Here is an 18749-nt window from a genome sequence, read left to right as displayed (position 1 = left end):
TCAGAAAGAAGTGTGAAGAAAGTCAGTTTGCTGCTGGGTACATGGATACAGGAACATGAAAGATGCGTCAACAGTATCTGCCACTATCTGAAATGCTGTGCACATGTAAACAGCCCCTGACTGGAGGAGGTTTTGTTTACAGCCACTGCAGCACCACCCTCACACTTCAACCTCGCCAGGCTCCTGTTGGCAGCTCACTATTGCCATCTGCTGTTTAGGAGGTTAAGCACACCACAAGTGCAGTGTGAAGTCACACACACTGTTGGGCAAAGCAGGATATCAGTATGAAGATATGTACAGTATACACTAGTCATACTGTATAGCTAGAACAAAGAGAGAAGAAGGCATTAAAAAACATTAAAAAGAGCAAGGCCCAACCTGTGAACATTTCGAATGTATTGAAGGATTGAGATTATTTCATATTTACATTAAGTTTTGACATGGCAGATACCAATTATACAACTTGATGATTTTGGATCGAAGTGCCATTTGATGCTGATATTCAGTGTCTCCAAATCTGATCATTTCCATGTACAAAAACAGAGAATAATTCAGTGTTTGGCCCTGATGGTCTGGTCAGTGTGCAAAGCCTCAAAACAGTATTCAGACCTTCATGGGACACTAAAAACCCAGACAAATTAAATTTTACAGGAAGGATTTACAGACTGCTACTCCTGAAGCTGTCAAGTAAAATCCTCCAAATAAACCATATTCACTCACTATGCTCAGGGAGGAGCCTCCATCACATCAGAGATGGACACTAAATGTCCAAAATCAGCCTAAAATATTTGTCACAGTAACCCTATATTGTGCATACCCTCCAAAACAGTAGATGGTTATGGTGTGTGTGGTGCTGATGTGGCTGCAGTCATGTGATACTGGGACTGACTTTGGGTTAAACTTGTACCAAAACTTGTGGACTGGGAGCTTCTAACCAGCTGCTTCGGGGATCCTCTAGTGTCACTGCCTCCTGCTGGTAGGTTAAGGAACAAAGCCGCACCCCTAATCTACAATGTAATCTTTTTTCTATTCTCACTGCCTCTGATAAACTGGTATCTTGTGTTGGATAAATACCCCCCCCCCCCTCTTTCTTCCTATTCTCCCTTCTTTTCCTCTTTTCTGTTGCATGAAAACCTCACACGAGGATGTCATGTTTGTTCTGTTGGACACGAAATCGATAACGAAATATACCTTATGTGTTTCAAAGCTGCACGTGTGGTCTGTTTTATGATTTTTGAAGTCATTTATGATCAAAAAGGTATGTGTTACACCACGTGATGCAACCTGTCATGGAACAGTGCAGGTCCTCATGTTTGTGCCATCAGTGTGCGTTTGCGTGTGTGTTTGTGTGTGCCTTTCGGTGTGTAACCAGTCGGTCCTGTCAGGTCACTGCCTGCTAACATTACCGGGTATTACATGAAATGTTTCAGGTTAGACATTCTCTACAACAATGGGTGACCAGACGTCCCCGTTTTCCGGGGACAGTCCCTGTTTTTTGGTGACCTGTCCCCGGAAATGTCCCAGTTTTTAACTGTGCATTAAACAGACCGCAAAGTGGTTTACAAAGTTACCCAATTGTATCAGTCGGCCTGCACCATAGTTTACAGTACAACAGTTACCGATTACCATGGCCAAAATATGGTACATAAAACCGGAATTGCCCCCCTTTTTCATTTAATAGAATTGGATATTTTAATGATATATTGTATTGACTGCCAAACTGGAAATGTGCCAGATTTTCATTTCAGAAATCTGGTCACCCTATCAACATAAAGCCATAACAATGATTCAATTCTGATTATGAATACAAATTTTATTATAAATACAGAACAGACAGTGTGCAGTACTTTCACAAAATGAGTTTCTCTTGGCCTAAAAACAGAAAGAAAATGCAAACTCACTACTCATCAAACAGGCATCCCAGAGCAGAAAGAACTACAACCGTGATAAAAGACAACTACTACTGACTGCATTCATTCCCTCACTACATGCCTCACCTTGACCTAACCCCCCTCCCGCCACACACACACACACACACACACACACACACACACACACACACACACACACACACACACACACACACACACACACACACACGACTGGGGTCCTGTGTTCCTGCACAGGATCCCTGTTCACTGTCCCATCAGATCCCAGTGTTTGCACAGCATGTGCTACACTGCGCTAGAGAACATTCATACATCAAGTTATAGCGCTTAAGTCCGCTGCACTGGCAAGTAAAACATCTCCAGCCTGTCAGTTCTGAGGTCAGACGTTCAAAGTGTTGATTTGAGTTCACCCAAAAAATGAAAATTCAGTCATTATCCACTCACCCCCCCCATGCCGAAGGAAGTTCTGGTGAAGCAAAGCAGTCCAGGGAAGAAAAAAAGAATGATCTAGTGGTGCATGTACACGCCTTCGAGCTTGTGCACCCACTTTAGACGGGGTGTGGGCTAACGTGGACGTGGCTTGGAGCTCAGTGACTACTGAAGTTTTCTGCTAAAAAACATTGTGTAAATGACGTCTTTTCAAGTCAACTTGGCATCTCGGGGCTTCCAGAGACTTGGATTATGCCAGACAAGCAGTATTGTGCCATTTTGTTTTGTTTGAAAGCTACTAACTAGTCACCATTTACTTTGGTTGTTTAGGAGAATCTGTTTTCCCGTGAAGCTCCAGGAGTGCTTTGTTGTTGTTTATTAAAAAACTTCACCCGAGCATCCATCAGCATGGGGGGTTGAATAGATAATGACAGAATTTCCATTTTTGGCTAAACTGTTCCTTTAAATCCACCGTCTCCTCATTGGCATCTCATCTGCGATGGGGAGGTCGTGTGCTATACCCAGAAGCTGTTTCTCTCCGGCGCGCCCCTCTGCAGCAGCTGGTGGTGCTCCGGGGCTCGGTGCTGCTGGTCGCCCTCGCTCTGGGTTTCGGCCCGTCTGTGGGGCTGGCGGGGAGGCTGGCGGAGAGGCCGGCGCTCGTGCGGGGGGAGGCTGTGGTGGTGTGGGGGAGCAGGGGCACGCTGGTGCTGTCTCGGAGGCGGGGCGTAGCGAGGAGCAGGGGCACTCTGCTGCTGCCTCGGAGGCGGGGCATAACGAGCAGCGGGGGGCAGTTCCAGCGGCCTCACAACGTTGATCTGCGCACAAACACAGAGCGTGAGAGGCATGAAATGATCTAGTAACTTCCTGTTCCGTGACATAAGTTCACACATTGAGTTCAGGTTTTGATTCCTGGGGTCATGATTCCATTCCAAATGTATTCTTGATTCAAAACGATTCCCGATTCAGTGCATACGGGGATTTCAGGATCTACTCCAGTCCACTGTGTGCTAAGAAAGGCGGTGTAGCAAATTATGGCATGAAAGCAGAATAAAGTTTATGTGGTTTTTATATTTGAAAAGGTTTTATCAACGGATTGCAATAATGTAAACACAGTACACAAAGGCAAACCTAAGACAAAAGGTAAAACCAACGCTGATCCCTTGTATTGAGTGAACTATTCTGCTCCTGTATTGCCTGTGTGGATTGGATGGTTTGGGGATGAGTAATGGCTTAAATTTAAAAAATATATGGGCGTAGTCACCGTAATGTCACCCATTGGTTTTTGGACTGCCGCCTTGAAGCCTCAAGGTTGGCATTCCATCATGATGTATTTAAGACTTGAAACTGGCAATTGAGACCATAAACTCATTAGGAAAGTGTTTACTGTCAGTCTGACAGTATTGACATTTTCCACATTCACTTCCATGTGTAAGCAGACTTATTTTTGCAGCCAGGAATGCAGGTTTAAGTTTAAGGTTTAAGTTTAAGTCCACATTGGCTTCACAAATGGAGCTACGAGCTAGCACCTTGCTCACAATGAGAATATATAAAGGATGACTATTTTGCCCTTAGGTTTCACCTCATCTACAGTACATAGTTATTTAATTCTCTACTAAGGCATATGTAAATCTTTTCCGATGGGGTTTGATCTATACAAAATCTTCAACCTTGTTAACATGGGGTCTCTGGTGTCATTTTAGTGCCTTCCTTCTACTGTAAATGTGCCAACACTCAAAATTAAAGATCAGCATTCCAGTGTCCAATAAGCCTCACCACTCTGCCGTTGTCTCTGGGTCTCTTCTTGTGAGGGCAGCAAGGGAGGCCAAGGAACGAAATACAGACCAAGAAGCAGCGGGCGCAAAACACCAGCTGGACGATACACGTCACAATCAGAGGCACCCAAAGGACCAGAGTGGTGCTCTGGAGGCAGACGGAGGAGAGAGCAGAGAGAACAGACGGACGTTAGCAACCGCCAGCTGGACCGTACAGAGCACAATTTGGCAACACACGCTTCACAGAATGGGGATGAGTGTGTGTGTGTATTGTGTAATGATGTGATACAGAATGTCATTTTAATTTTCCCTAAGGAGCAAAAATACAGCAGCAACTCAAGGCATTCCCATTTGCATAGGAGTATTGTGGGACAAATGTGAAAGAAAAGGTTGCAGAGCAATCTAATGAAGAAGAAAAATCATGCACTTGGTTATTTTGCTGTCTTGAGTGCAGTCTACAAGGGGAAGAGCTTAGTTCTAGTTCTCAAGCTTTCTTTAAATGCATGAGTGATACCTAACCCAAGAAGCACATAGGCTAAATGTTGCGCAGCATAAACGTCAATATTACTGTCTCAAAGCTACAAAGTAGATCAGAATAAATGTCAAAAACAGACCGTAAAGGGCATTCAGGTGATGTAATGCCCTCTTATATTGGAAGTCTTTGGCTTAACCTTTGCTGTGAACAGCTGGTTGTGATTCTAAATGTATGACCTGGCCGTCTCAACACAATTCAATAAACATGGTTAATTGCTGTGCCGTATTGCCTGGGAATTAGGATACATCAGCTCTAGTTTGTGTCTAGAATAGATAATGTCAGCTTATTAGCCAGCTTATCTGGATAGCTAACACTCACCATCTTGTTGTAAACACATGTCATCTGCTGCAACAGTAGAAGCTAGACTTAGGAGCAGCTATTGCTGCATTCATGTGGCATCGGAGTAATAGGAAAAATGGACGCTCAAGTCGGAACAACAACTCGGAAAGTCCGCGAAAGTGGAGGATACAGTGCTATGCCTCCATAATGGACTGGGAATACATCAATTATTTTAAAGACAGCTGTTGGAGAAATGTCAAGAGTTCACACCTTGATCTCTCCTCTCTCTGTCTCTCTAATGTACTTACATATATGCGTGTGGGGTCAAAAGGACACTCGTTAGTGACGCTGGAGTAGCCAATGGCGTCGGGGAAGCGACAGTGAGTCAGGAGGCTCCGCCCACCGTGAATGACGGTCCTCACTACAGAGACGGTCAGTCCGATGGCCGAGGCGGCTGCCGTCATCCCTGCCAGCAGGCTGACTGTGAAGAGTGAACACGTCTGGAGAAGCAACCCAGGAACGTGAACATCATGACATCAGAGTGACTACGTCAGGAGAAGCACCAGAGGAACACAGCGAGAACCATGACATCAGCAGAAGCACCAGAGGAGCACAGTGAGAACCATGACATCAGGGAGACAAAACCTGACCATTGTTGAGATGAAGATTTAATGGTCCAGGTGGGGAAATTGGGTCGTTGTAGTGAAAAATAATTTAGACTATAGATACAAATGGAGCAAATAGGGGGTATCTAAGCATATACAACCAAAGATTACACCACTAGAGTATGAAAGTAAAGTATGAAAATATATTAATTACAGCATGTACTGGACTGTGCAGGGTGTGCAAAAATAACAGCAGTAGAGTACACAAAGAAAGAAATAATGAAAAACTATGTACAGTAGATATGACAACAAAGCAAAAACGAATCAGATATATTATGTATGAAATAAGTGGAAAAATATATAGTATATAACAAATAAGAATGCAAACAAGAAAATAATCTATAACAAAGAGGGAGAGAAGTGGGGGAAAGAGAGAAATAAGTGAAGAAAACAAATAAATGTACAGTATTATTTGCATTAACAGATCAGACATTATGTAGAAAGTGTCTAGACAAGCTTTGTGAGAGACTAAGTGACGAAGTCTAAACTTGATTAAGAACAATCGGAAATCCTGCAATGTGTCTACATGTAGGAGATGAAATTGTAATGAACGTGTCAGCATGGCGAAGGGAGTGGTCCTCAGTAGATTACGTGTTACTCATGCCCTGTAAGGCCTTAGTAGCCTGGGTAAACCCAGCCTCCACGTGACCTCCATGTACCATCAGTCACATAGACTTACGCTACAGACACAGTCTGTGACATCACGTTGAAGGTTGTCTACTATTTATGTATATTTTCACAAACTTTCAAGGCCTCGATCCCCCCCCTGCCCCCTTCAAATTCACAAACTTCCAAAGGTTTCAAGGCCCCGTGGGAACCCTGTTCCTGCTGCTGCTCGTCAGCTCGGCCTTGCCCAGCTCACGCCACCAAACAAAGAGAAGCGGGAGCGGTTTATCGCAGCAAGTTTGCCTTTAAATCCTGAGTCATTGTGTTCAGCGGGTTGCCTCGTCGGTCCCGTCCGGGCAGCCTGACAGCTGACTGAATAAACAGAGAGGTGGGAGAGGCATGACCAGAGGCACGAAACAGAAACATATAGAAAGCATTCTAGCCCTGCAGCTCAGACAGCATTCAGACACTGGAGGGAGGTGTTACAGCACCTGAAGCCAAATGCACCAGTCCAAAGGGCTGAAATCATAGCTGAAATGCATAAAACAGGGTCCCAGGGATCGTGGAAGGTTTGTGAAGGGGGGCGGGGGGGATCAATGGCTTGAAAATAGACAAATATGGGTCATTGAACATTTTGTGCAAGAATAGAAATTATAGTACTTTTCATGGTAGGAAATTTTACTTTTTTTTTATGTTTCAGGTGCATTATGGATCATTTTCAGGGCAATTTTAGAAAATGTTTGGATGAATATTAGAGGACTCTCCAAACATATTTTATTTTCTAACAGTTCATAAACAATCACAGTTACAAATCCTCCATTCCTATCATCTCAACACGGTTGATTGTCTGGCATGTTTTGTAATGTACTTGGCAAAACCTTTCAAATAACATGCCCAATGGCAAAAGACAAAATCCAGACACGCTTTGCAAATACATGTAACAGTAATCAACCTTGTTCTGTCTCTCAAATTATGCCGTGATGAGATGTTTAAAATGGTGTGGGAACCATGATAAAAAACAAGTGTGTGCAGGGAAGGATGCAGGGAGGATATGAGGAGAGCGGAGCTTTGTCGGAACAAACCGTAGGCAGATTTCTGACACCTTTTTATTTCCCCCAAGAACATGCAGTTGAAAATGCTACTCACCAGGATTCTGCTCTTCTTGTTTTTAGACAGGACAATAGCCAGGATTCCAACAATAACACCCTGCAGACAGAGAGACTAATGAGATCTACAGCATATCATCACAGCCCAGATGATAAGGGCATGCAGAGTGAATATAATAAGACATAATAAGATAAAAATAGTGTGGAATATGAAGGTCTATTGGGACCATTGGACAAGTCGGGGTTGCAACATGGGGAGGGTCAAAAGACTTTCTCTCTGCTTTGACTACAAGCATGTGAAATATGTCAACTGGAGTGCTTTGTGTATTGTGCAAGTTGTTTTTGTCAGCTGGGGAAGCAAAAATCATCATGGCATGGTCCTTCTACCTTCACGTCTAACAATAATTAAGACTTATAGGATTTATCATTCAAAGTACGGTAGTGTTTTCTTCACTTTGAAAATCCTCCACCCAGGAAAATGATTTTTTAATGGTTTTGGCTTATGGTAGTGGTTTTACATTCAACTGTAATGAGTCAAGGAATTTGCATAAATAAATAAAATAAAACAAAGTAGCAAATCATATAAATAACCAAGTGTGGTGCTTAAAACGTTCCTGGAAGACTGCACATTTGGAGGATTTTGTGCTTTCTTTATGGTATGCAGGGTTTCCACTGTGGCCCTGATGTAAAATTCCAGGATTTTTCCATGACTTTCCATAATTTACTCAGAGTGGCAGTAACATCCCTTCCCTACATCCTGCGATATATTGGTCCATATGATTTCCGCAATGCAGAAAACGTGGACAGAATCATGGAATTTGGTAATACAAATTGAATCAACTGTAGGATACAACTATAAAACATGATTATTGTCGTCACCTATTAGGCTAGGCCTAGTTAAATAATTCCGTTTTCAATTGGGGTGTTTGAGAGAGGAGTTAGTCATGCGTGGGATCCCTATGTCACCTTACAACTTTGTTGTCACTTTGAGAAAGACGTTGAGTCTGTGTGTGTGGGCTCACCACCAGGCCGGAGGTGATGGCCACCACGTTGGAGATGGCGTACTCCATGGCCCTGGCCTGCTTGTGGAGGTTGATGTGTCGGAGCACGGCGCCGTGCACCAAAGCCCCCAGCAGGAAGTTCACATGACCGACAAGAACCATGCTCAGCCCCATCTTCATCAGGGCCGCGGGCTCCTCCAGGCTGGCACAACACACACCTGAGGCAAGGAAGCAAGGGAGGAAGGAAGGAAGGAGGAAAGAATCTTCACAAATGAGGACCACTTTTATGATTTCTGAAACGTAAATGTGTTTTTTTACGCAATTTTGAGAAAACACTTCAAAAGTCCTAAAAGTGGTCCTCATTTGTCAAGATTATTTTGGTAAACACAAAGTTCGCTGTTTGATACATTTTGTGCACAGACCTTTTTTCATGCATTTAACCGAAATTCCCATAGAAAAGTCCCATTGACTTTTACGCGTAGGAAGCAGGAAGTGCAGGGTCTTCTAAGCTTACAAAAATACGTAATCGCTGCGGTAGGCTACTCTATTGATATTGTGATATAATGGGACTAGATGTCATCTTAGATTTTGAAAATTGTACAGTAATATGGACCGGTGATACATGTACTGTATGTCATAAGTGTTGTCTTTTCCTGGTTTTAAAAGGCTACATTACAGTAAAGTGATGTCATTTTCTGAACTTACCACACTGTTATATTATTTGCCTTTCAAAAATCTCATTGTGTAAGTATTTTGTGAAAGGACAAATAGTCATCCCAGCCCAGTCCTATCTTTTAATGAAACATTCGAGATATATAAGTGTGTTGCCGTTCACCCTAAAAATACTGAGATATGATTTTTGGTCCAGCCCTACGTCATCAGTGGTGTACAGGTTCAAGAGTCCCGAGGCTATCGCACTGCATTGATCAGAGGCTCAGGAACCAGGTCAGAACCACAGCAGAGATGTCACTGCCATCAATGATTACCTGCTGAGCACATACTGTAGCACAGACCACTGGGACTGAACCAAACAAAGCTATAGAAATGACTAAAAGGATCAAACTAAGTATGAAACAACATTTTTATAAACTGAAGGAAGGAAAAAGTTGAAACTGAATCTATAAATGCTGCCTCTATTTCTACAACTGTAATAAAATGCAAATATTCAAATGCATACTTTCAGTGTCTCTTTCATACCAAGACACACTACTATGTTGAAACGATGATGATTTTTCGACAATATTGTACCCGTGTCTTCTTCTTTTTAATACTGGACACATGGAATGCAACTCAGTCAGGACACACTTTCCTCATCCACATATTAAACGTTGAAATACTGAATTTCTACATATAGCCTACATTTCTGAATGAAACATAGAAACTGAAACGAGCACACTCTGAAAAGTAACTGAAAACTAAGCAAATCTAGCAAATCTAAAATAGTCCCTAATCCAAACAGACAATTTGATAGCATGCCTTGGATGGAACAGTTTGACAAAGTTCTGACAGCAAATTAGATAACAATATGATGAGTTACAATGACAATATGGTGCAAAACCACATCATGACCATGTGTGAGTGTCTGAGGTCAAATACTGTATAAGTGGATAAGTCAAATTCTGTTTGGGGACTTTTGACTTGAGGGTTTTGCACATGTCCCAACTGATTATCCAATCTGGTATATGGTGCCTGCAAATAGCCTATAATGTTTTTAATCCTGACAACAGCTAGGAGCAGTTATCAGAGGTAAATCCCACAATGGGTTTACTGTAAATGCCAAGTTTCCTGGTCTTATAAGGAAAACTTGCTTTGTGTTATGGACATCTCATTTAACCTGCATGTCACTGCCTCATGTATTGACACAAAAACTCATTCATAACCTGAAGCTGAACTAACATTCTTGCTCATACATTCCTGCTGGCGTACATGATATCCCACGTGTCAGGCAACAATTTACTTTGTAGTCTACATAGCCTACATACCACCACACCGCACAAACATTGAACAGAGTTGGGTTGGCCCTCTCTTTGGGGCTCCTATTTGTGAGATTGTCGATATAAAACAAAATAAAAATATAAAGTTAGAATCTTTCCATAACCTGCCTCCATTCCCCATAAACTATGAATTTCCTTTCCAATATATCGCAGATATCTCCATCTCCAGCCAACGTGCGCACCGCCCCGTCCAAACAAACACTGAAAGGTTTTCAACAAGCCATGCCTGCAATTAGTTAGACACATTTGTCAGCCTACCTGTATTGGCCATCTCGGTCAAGTCACCATTCGTTTAGGTTAACGAGTTTTTGAGCGTGTGCGTCTCTTCTCTCTGCCAATCTAAAACTATGAGCACCTGTCAAGCCAGACAACAAATGACTTCTGTCCAGGAATTTCAAAATAAAATCCTTGTTGACGAACATTTTGATGACTGATGATGACATGATAATCAGTGTGTTTATAGGCGTTTTGAAAGGGTTTCATAAACCCAAGGGTCACAGAATCTACTCGACCAGACGACCATGCAATCCATATCAGTTGGACACAACCATTGAATGTCTTCTTTAAAAAAAAAACGTGAAAAGGAGATCTAATAATAGTAGCCTAAATGAAAGTGTTTTATTTTGTTAGGCTATTCTTTTTCTTCTTTTTTTAACATTGTCTTTACCTGACATTTTACGCTTTTATATTGAAGCCAGAGTCGCCAAATTTTCTGTGTTTTGTAGTTGATGTGTCGCTTGATGCACAAGTGCACCTGTTGGCAATGGCATCCCCATCAGGTAGGCTACTTTCCTATCTTCTTCTGTCACATCATTCACATCATTGTATAAACCTGTGTAAATAGCCTACCTCATAGAGTAGTTTACAATATTTATAGTCGACTTGTAGTTGTAGCTGAAAGTGACTTAAGGTTTTATTTGGCATATTTTATATAAAAAGTGCAGGCAACATGTGGTGCACTCACGGCCCTTTAGTGCCACCAGGTGGATGAGAGCCTGGGATAACTCACTGGCGCACAGGAATATATAAATGGTCACTTTAAATTCACTACACACACACACACACACACACACACACACACACACACACACACACACACACACACACACACACACACACACACACACACACACACACACACACACACACACACACACACACACACACACACACACACACACACACACACACACACACACACTTTTGCCAATATTGTTAATGTAGGCTACAAGGCGCTATTACAGAATAATTCAACTAATTTGCCATGTTGGCAATCAATGACACATTAGTCTCCACAGGTTTCACATTATGGTGTAATAGGCCTTTAGTGCCACCAGGTGGAGGAATAGGCCTAACAAAACGTGAGAGTAGACCTTCCCAAGAGTGCAATTTTTCCAGTTTTAAGCAAAGTTGAAGATATTTTATTTCCAGCGCTTTGGCAAACATGGTCAGGGAATACAAAATAAGCAAAAAATAATGACAGCTTTGATTACTGCAATGCTGTCAATGGTAATACAAAATCAGAGTGTTCACAAATCCATGAGCAGTTGCTGAGTTTTAGGCATTTAGGGCCAATAATAATTTAGTGAACAATGTAACAATGTCTGTTTTCCTTTATGCTACTACAGTATTATGTATTACAATAATTTTGTGGCAACACATAGCCTACTTACCTTATTAACGTTACACAGACATAGAGTAATTTGGTACATGTGTCAAAATGCAATACACAGGAAATTACTTTGCACTTTAAATAGAAAATACAACCAATGGGAATAAACTGATCATCTCTTAGTTCATCAATCAGTGAAAAGGTGAGTCCCTGATTCCCTATACATTGTAGCTCCATTGGTCTAGGTCTGTTTTGTTAGGGAGGGCTTGCAGTCGTCACAGTCTGCCTCAGAATAGACCTTTCTAGGCAAGGTGCGGACGGTGCCTCGACGTCTGAGGTTCAGCACCCGGGCCGTGATCAGATAGCCAATCTCACACATGTTGAGAAGCACGCACAGCACAGACGCCCCCACCATGAAGTAGGTGAAAATCGTCTTCTCCGTGGGCCGGGATATGTAGCAGTCCACCGAGTTGGGGCAGGGCGCGATGCTGCACACCACCCGCCTGGGCAGCCGGAAGCTGTCGTAGATGAGGTGGAGCAGGTAGAGGAAGCCCACCTCCACGGCGGTCTTGATGAAGAGGCTGAGAAGGTAGGTCCACCACAGGCCCCCGTGCTTCTGGCCCGTGTTGTCATACAGCCGAGCGTTCTCCCCATGCTTGGCCCGGTACTTGCGTTCCCGCTCCTCGCGGTAGGCCACGTGCAGCACCACCATGAAGGACGGGCAAGTGATGAAGATGAGCTGAAGGGCCCAGAGGCGCACGTGGGAGATGGGGAAGAAGTGGTCGTAGCAGATGTTGGTGCAGCCAGGCTGGAGGGTGTTGCAGTCGAAGTGTCCCTGGTCGTCGCTCCACACGCGCTCAGCCGCCACCACGAAGACCATCACGCGGAAAACGAAGACCACGGACAGCCAGATGCGACCGAAGGCAGTGGAGTACTTGTTCACTCCGCTGAGCAGATCTTGCAGAGATTTCCAATCCATGAGTTCGGCTCTGGCTTTGACCTTGGAAGAAGTCTTTCTTCAAACCTTTGAGCGAGATGAACCAGAGCGCTAGAACAAGATAGAGAGACAAAGTGTTCATCTTAAGAGAGTGTTGAGAGGTGTACATATCAAGAGACGTACAAAGATCTCAAGGAGATAATCACAGAATAAACAATGAGTATAATTACACGTATAGAGATGATAAACCATTTTATAAGCCTGGTATTCTAAAAATGTTTGTTTACTGCATGTTTTATACATAGATGTCCTCCTTTCGGAGCATTTCTCACGGAAAGCCAATTCCCACAGTTAAAGGGTACGTGTTTACTTACAGTTGGCACTTTGAAGAAAGACGCCTTTAATATTTGACATTTGCTTGCTCGACACATAAAACAATCCAGAGTGCAGAGTGCAGATAAAGACTTGGCTTTAGGCTCGTACATTATGAGGAAGGCATGAGTTAAAGCGTGGATATTTTTTTTTAAATCTCTGCATCCTCCAAATAAATTATACTTTACTCACAATTGTACCTATTGTACTTTTACCCTCCATTGGCACTTGAAGAATACTTTTTTCCAAATTTGTTTTCTAGGCTGTATTGCAGAATTATCCTTTTACGTTTCATGCCTGTTGCTTTACTACAACATATTTGGCAAAGTCTTAAACTGGAACAACACATAGCCAGCTAGTAACAAAATCACAAGTTACATTTCATATCAATTTACCTTTAGAAGACAGGCCTTATACTCAGTCCATCGCTCTGTCCAGCACATTGGCATGAAGTCAAGAGGTAGTTCAAGCAACCGCTCTCCTCCACCTGATCTATAGTATTAGCTGAGTGAAGGAAGAAACTCTTGGCCATCATGTGAAGGTGTGGCCACTGCATTCTGGCATCCAGCCAGAATGTACCTTTAATCCGCCCTCAATGAAGGTCTACTTCCACCTTCTTATGCCGGAGAATCACTTCACTGAACTCAACTTCTGTCTCTAGCTTTTTGTCGTCATCAATTTATCTCAGAATTGGCACTCAGCTAAAAGTCGACTGAGTTCTTAGAACAATACATATTAAAACCATTATTAGATTTATACAGTAATTGGGCTGTCAGTGGCTGATGAATAGGGCAATGGAAGTGTGTCGACAGGTACAAGAAACTTAACAAAATAACAAACAGAGGCTTGATTGGATGACGACCATGGCTGCTGACTTCATGCAACTACAGTAGAATAAATGCACAAGAAGTAGCCCCCCGGATCCCGTTTAGTGTCTTTATCTACCATAGCTATGCTTACATGGCGACTGATTGCCACATTACTCAACAAGTGACTTGATATCAGTTCCATTGGGCAACTTGGATTGTGAGAAATGTCCTTTGTCTACCTCTACCATTTGATTAGTCGGGATAAAAACAGGGCCACCACCTACGATTTGTTTGCGCAAGAAATCTGGAGCCATTGGTGCCGGCACAGCCCTGAGATATGGAGTACCAGTATCACATAAGCAGATAGAAAAAGTATGTGCTCATTGCACATGTAGTTTATTTATTTCCTCAGACCGTAATGTAGTGTTGTACAATCAGTTCTATCAGAGATAATGGTACTCCTGCTCATGTAGGATGCTAGACATCCTGCATCCTAAGGAATGCAGGATGTGGTTAATTGCTCGTTACTCATAGTTTGGGTGGTCCGACAATTAGGAGTTGTCATTTGAACACAAAGGTTAGATCGTACTGTTCCCAGGAGGTGTGTCGCTTTTTTTCCCCTGATTTGCTTTTGAACATGTTTTAATCACCCATTTACCACAAGGGTTTCAATCAAGACCTCACCTGGTTTGACTTACTCCCGTATCTGCCCCGCATGTGCGAGTGTCATAATGATACCTGATTTCTCATTCAAAAACATGGCTGAATCACCTGCATATGATTGGGTTCAGAAATCCTTCCAGGGAAGATAGAGGAGGGATGTGTGGCATAGGAAATTTAACAGGTTGTTTATTTTAGAAAATATAATTTTACCCCTGCATCATCATCACCCCCCCCCCCCAGCCCCCCCCGCTTCATTTTTGGGATAAAGGTCATGCCTTTATGTCTGCTCATATACAGCTCTTTTGAGAAAATGAATCTCTCTAATTTCCAGTGTAGGTTTATATTCACACTGTACCACTCTTGGACCTCAGTGACCACAACAGTGAACACACATCAAGTGAAGTATATTTTTTATTTTACCACTGTGACATTCCGGCAACATATAACAAGATACTCATATAAATAAACTGAGTAAAATCAAATAATATACCAATTACTTCAGATCACAAACATACAAAAAGCATCACACACATCACATCACATCAACACTATAGCGGGACCAAAACATTACTGAACATGGTTTTAATGTCAAATTATTTAATGTCAAATTATTAAACAGGGGGGGGAAACTTGACCCAGACTTTGTAAACAATGTTTTCATTGTTAAACTTTTGCAGATATGGCCAACAATACAGAAGTTACAAAACAGTAAATGTACCCCCCCCCCCCTTGTTCAGCCATTTTTTCCCTCTTTGTTCAGCTATTCTCTCAAGTCAAACTTTACACAGTGATATGTCTCTCAGGAGATTGCCAGACTGTAGGCTGGGGCTGAACCCTCGTTGGCTGCATCTCGCCTGTCGTCGACCATTTTGACCTTCTCCAGCGAATGCTCCTTCCCGTTCAGAGGGATCTTGGCCATGGCGAAGGAGTTTTGTTTCACGGAGCGACGGCCTCCTCTGAAGCACTCCCAGCATCTCTTGCTTAACAGGTAGAAGACCTCCAACAGAGTGAGGACGATGCACACGAAGCTGGTCACCACCATGAAGATGGTGAAGATCTTCTTCTCCGTGGGCCTGAGGAACAGAGGTGACAATAAGGTGAAAATCTATTGATCCATGGAGGGAAATTTGCTTTTCACTAGTAGGGCCCAGGTCTGGGTCAGCTACTGAACCACCATCCTGAACCTTTAGTGTCTTGCTCAAGAACTCATGATGTTTGATAGGAGGCTAAAAGTTGGAAGTTACTCTTACCTTGCGATGTAGCAGTCCACCACATTGGGACAGGGGTCCTCGGTGCATTTCACCAGCGGCGGGAAGAAGGTGGCCTCGTAGATGTAGAACAACAGGAAGATGAACACGGCCTCCACCGCTATCTTGAAGAGCAGGGTGAGGAAGTAGGTCCACCAGAGCCCCCCACGCTTCTTGCCCGTGTTGTCATAGATGGGGGCGCAGTTCTCTCCGTGCTTCAGCCGGTGCTTGCGCTCCCGCTCGTCCCGGTAGGCCACGTGGAGCACCACCAGCAGCGACGGGCAGGTGACGAAGATCAGCTGCAGGGCCCACAGGCGGGTGTAGGAGATGGGGAAGAAGTGGTCGTAGCAGACGTTGAGGCAACCGGGCTGGCGGGTGTTGCAGTCAAAGTCCTTCTGCTCGTCGCCCCACACCTTCTCGGCGGCCACCACGAAGACCATGAGCCTGAAGATCAAGACCACGGAGAGCCAGATGCGGCCGAACGCAGTGGAGTACTTGTTCACCCCGCTCAGGAGGCCCTGCAGGAAGGCCCAATTCATGCTGTTGTTTTAGAGCGGCCCTCCAAAAGTGAAAAAACCTCGAAACACCCCAAACACGTGGCACACGATCTGGGTGCTCAAGTCCTCCACCCGACGCCTTTAACTCAACACAACATGTACCGAACTGAGCATGTCAGGCACGACAGCTCTTTAATACACTACTTATTACCGCTGCCTTCTTGGCACAGGTTGGAGGGGAGGGAAGAATATTGAAGAAAAGCAAACACAGACTCATTCCACTGCTCGCTCACAGGTGGGAGTGGTGATATACGAAACAGCTTGACGAACATGGGCAGGAGAGAGAGAGAGAGGAAGAGAGAGATTAACACTCTGATTCACCCAACTGTGCTGTCTGGATTCAGGGTGACTACACGGTTCAGTAAGATGAATCAAAGACTTTTAAGGCTTTTTAAGGGTAGTTCAATTGTAAAACAATACACAGCAAAGTGCTATGCAACTAGGGAGATTTCTTACCAGAGAAGCAATGTGAACTGAGAAAAAGCAACATTTGAAAGATTGTATTTAAGACCTGTTATGGCCTGAATTGAGATCATTTAGCTTGTTTGTGTGTGTGTGTGTCTGTGTGTGTGTGTTTGAGCTGTGAACGTTATATGCTATGATAAGAAATGTGAAGTGTCTGTCTGTGAGTGAGTGAGTGAGTGAGTGAGTGAGTGAGTGAGTGAGTGAGTGAGTGATCGATCACAGCTATGCCATTTTATGTGAAATCGCACTGAATCTTTCAGGAAGTGTAAAGAGCACCTTTGCGGTTGACCTAACAGAGACAGATTTTTTAATTAGGTAATTAGGGTCGATTAAATGTGCAAAATGACTAATTAGTGGCCAAAATGACCCAAAACAGGTTCAGCACCATGGAGAGCTCCAGAGTGGAGGAGCCCACAGGTGCTTCACAGTGGAGCAGCTCACAGGTGAGCAGAGTTTGAATGAGTGAGGTGGACTATGAAAACCCCTCTGGGGAGAGAGAGGAGAGGCTGCATGCCAACTCTGTGAGTGAGGCCTGACTAAAGTCACACAGGGACAGGTATTCTGCAATATTGAGAAACTATTGGTATGTAGAAATGTAATCTTTTCTCTTGGAACTTAATGAAGACTGAGGACACAGTGGTGTACAATTGGGTGTGCATGTTATTTTCTATTTTGTTTCAACCACACAGCAATGTGTCCTGTTGATGTGCCGGGGCATCATGACCCCTGACCTGCTGTATGCTGCTTAGAATAAGAGTGTCAGCTAAATTGTAAAGAGTATGTCTGCCTATAGTCAGTGTGCACAGAGAGCAATCAACTTTTCACTTTGCATTTTGATTTCCCTCCCTTTCATAAAAGTGCTTCCTGAATCACTGCTGCAATTGTGTGGTGTTGCGTCAAGTCAGCCAGAACTAGCAAGAATTTGCGGAAGTTAGATGATTTTGCATTTAAAATTAAAGTGTACAAATCAATCAAAAAACGTGTGTTGTAGGTTGTATGGAACATCTTTTTTTTTCACTTTAGCCTTCCTATATTGGGCCAGTGTTTAGTTTATTTAGTTTATTTGTTTAGCACAAATTTAGGTACAAATCTGTGCAAGGTGGGAACGAAGCCTTTGCAGGCTTGTACAGAGTTCCACACCTACTCATATTAATTTCGTGACATGCAGGCTAAACATTCAACAAAAAAAAAACACAGAAAAAGAAAAGCTACATGTTAAATTAGCAAAGCAGTGAAAACAAGGTAATTTGCATCTGGAGCAAAAGCAAGAAGGCTAAGAGGAGAACAAAGTCTGTTCGAGAAAAGTTGTCAAAATCTGTCAGAGAAGGATGAGTACAGGGATCAGGAGGACAGTAGATGTTTCTTCAGGTGCTTTTTGAAAGCAGAATAAGAGGACATTGATCTTAGCGGTAGTGGTTCTCTCTCTCTCTCTCTCTCTTATGAATGTACCCCCTTTCAGGCATGTTTTCAGCCAAGTAATTTACACCAGCACAAAACATTTGGTGGGGGGGGGGGATTGTATTTGCATGTTATTTTGCAGAGTAATGAACATTAAATGGGTTCGTCAGTTAATTTTGTCAGACTTACAATTTAGTGAGATATGCTTAAGCTTCACTTGTGATTTTTGTCATTCTGTGTTCTTTTCTTTGCTTCGCGTGTTGATCATCGAAGAAAATAATGTCTCACACAAGTGGATCCAAAGGGTCGTAGCTGCTCCAAAGACCACCACCACTGCACCACCACCACCACCACCAACAACAACAACAACAACAACAATTTTTTTTCTTCTGGCTGCCCCCTGCAGTCGAAGG

General features: G+C 43.2%; 2 protein-coding genes and 1 pseudogene across 3 annotated transcripts; all 3 read right to left on the bottom strand.

Annotated features, from left to right (window-relative positions):
• Window positions 1-1883: 1883 nt before the first annotated feature.
• On the bottom strand, window positions 1884-10583 carry tmem54b (transmembrane protein 54b). Its single transcript, XM_083646348.1, has 6 exons — window positions 10535-10583; window positions 8304-8500; window positions 7322-7381; window positions 5213-5404; window positions 4092-4238; window positions 1884-3133 (listed from the first exon to the last, which is right to left on the bottom strand). The coding sequence occupies exons 1-6, from the start codon at window positions 10545-10547 to the stop codon at window positions 2834-2836; spliced, it is 909 nt and encodes a 302-aa protein (XP_083502474.1). The 5' UTR covers window positions 10548-10583; the 3' UTR covers window positions 1884-2833.
• Window positions 10584-12129: 1546 nt separating this feature from the next.
• On the bottom strand, window positions 12130-12867 carry LOC310784952 (gap junction beta-3 protein-like; the record flags this gene model as incomplete). The annotated part of the gene is made up of 1 exon (XM_083645971.1): window positions 12130-12867. The coding sequence occupies one exon, from the start codon at window positions 12865-12867 to the stop codon at window positions 12130-12132; it is 738 nt and encodes a 245-aa protein (XP_083502097.1).
• Window positions 12868-15468: 2601 nt separating this feature from the next.
• LOC310784951 (gap junction beta-4 protein pseudogene) lies at window positions 15469-16455 on the bottom strand (annotated as a pseudogene). The gene is made up of 2 exons: window positions 15920-16455; window positions 15469-15742 (listed from the first exon to the last, which is right to left on the bottom strand). The product of its transcript is annotated as a gap junction beta-4 protein pseudogene (transcript).
• Between the last annotated feature and the right edge of the window lie 2294 nt (window positions 16456-18749).

This window comes from Poromitra crassiceps (assembly GCF_964638095.1).
Source record: "Poromitra crassiceps genome assembly, chromosome: 11".
NCBI lineage: Eukaryota > Metazoa > Chordata > Actinopteri > Beryciformes > Melamphaidae > Poromitra > Poromitra crassiceps.
Note: the sequence above shows the minus strand (reverse complement) of the source record. Positions and strands in the feature narration are given on the sequence as shown.

Bases quoted from the DNA above. Each gene is read 5' to 3' on its own strand.
- tmem54b (XM_083646348.1), bottom strand. The intron at 4,239-5,212 runs GTAAGTACATTA...GTCTGCCTCCAG, and splicing joins TTGACCCCACACGCATATAT to AGCACCACTCTGGTCCTTTG. The intron at 3,134-4,091 runs GTGAGGCTTATT...GTTTGTGCGCAG, and splicing joins CCAGAGACAACGGCAGAGTG to ATCAACGTTGTGAGGCCGCT.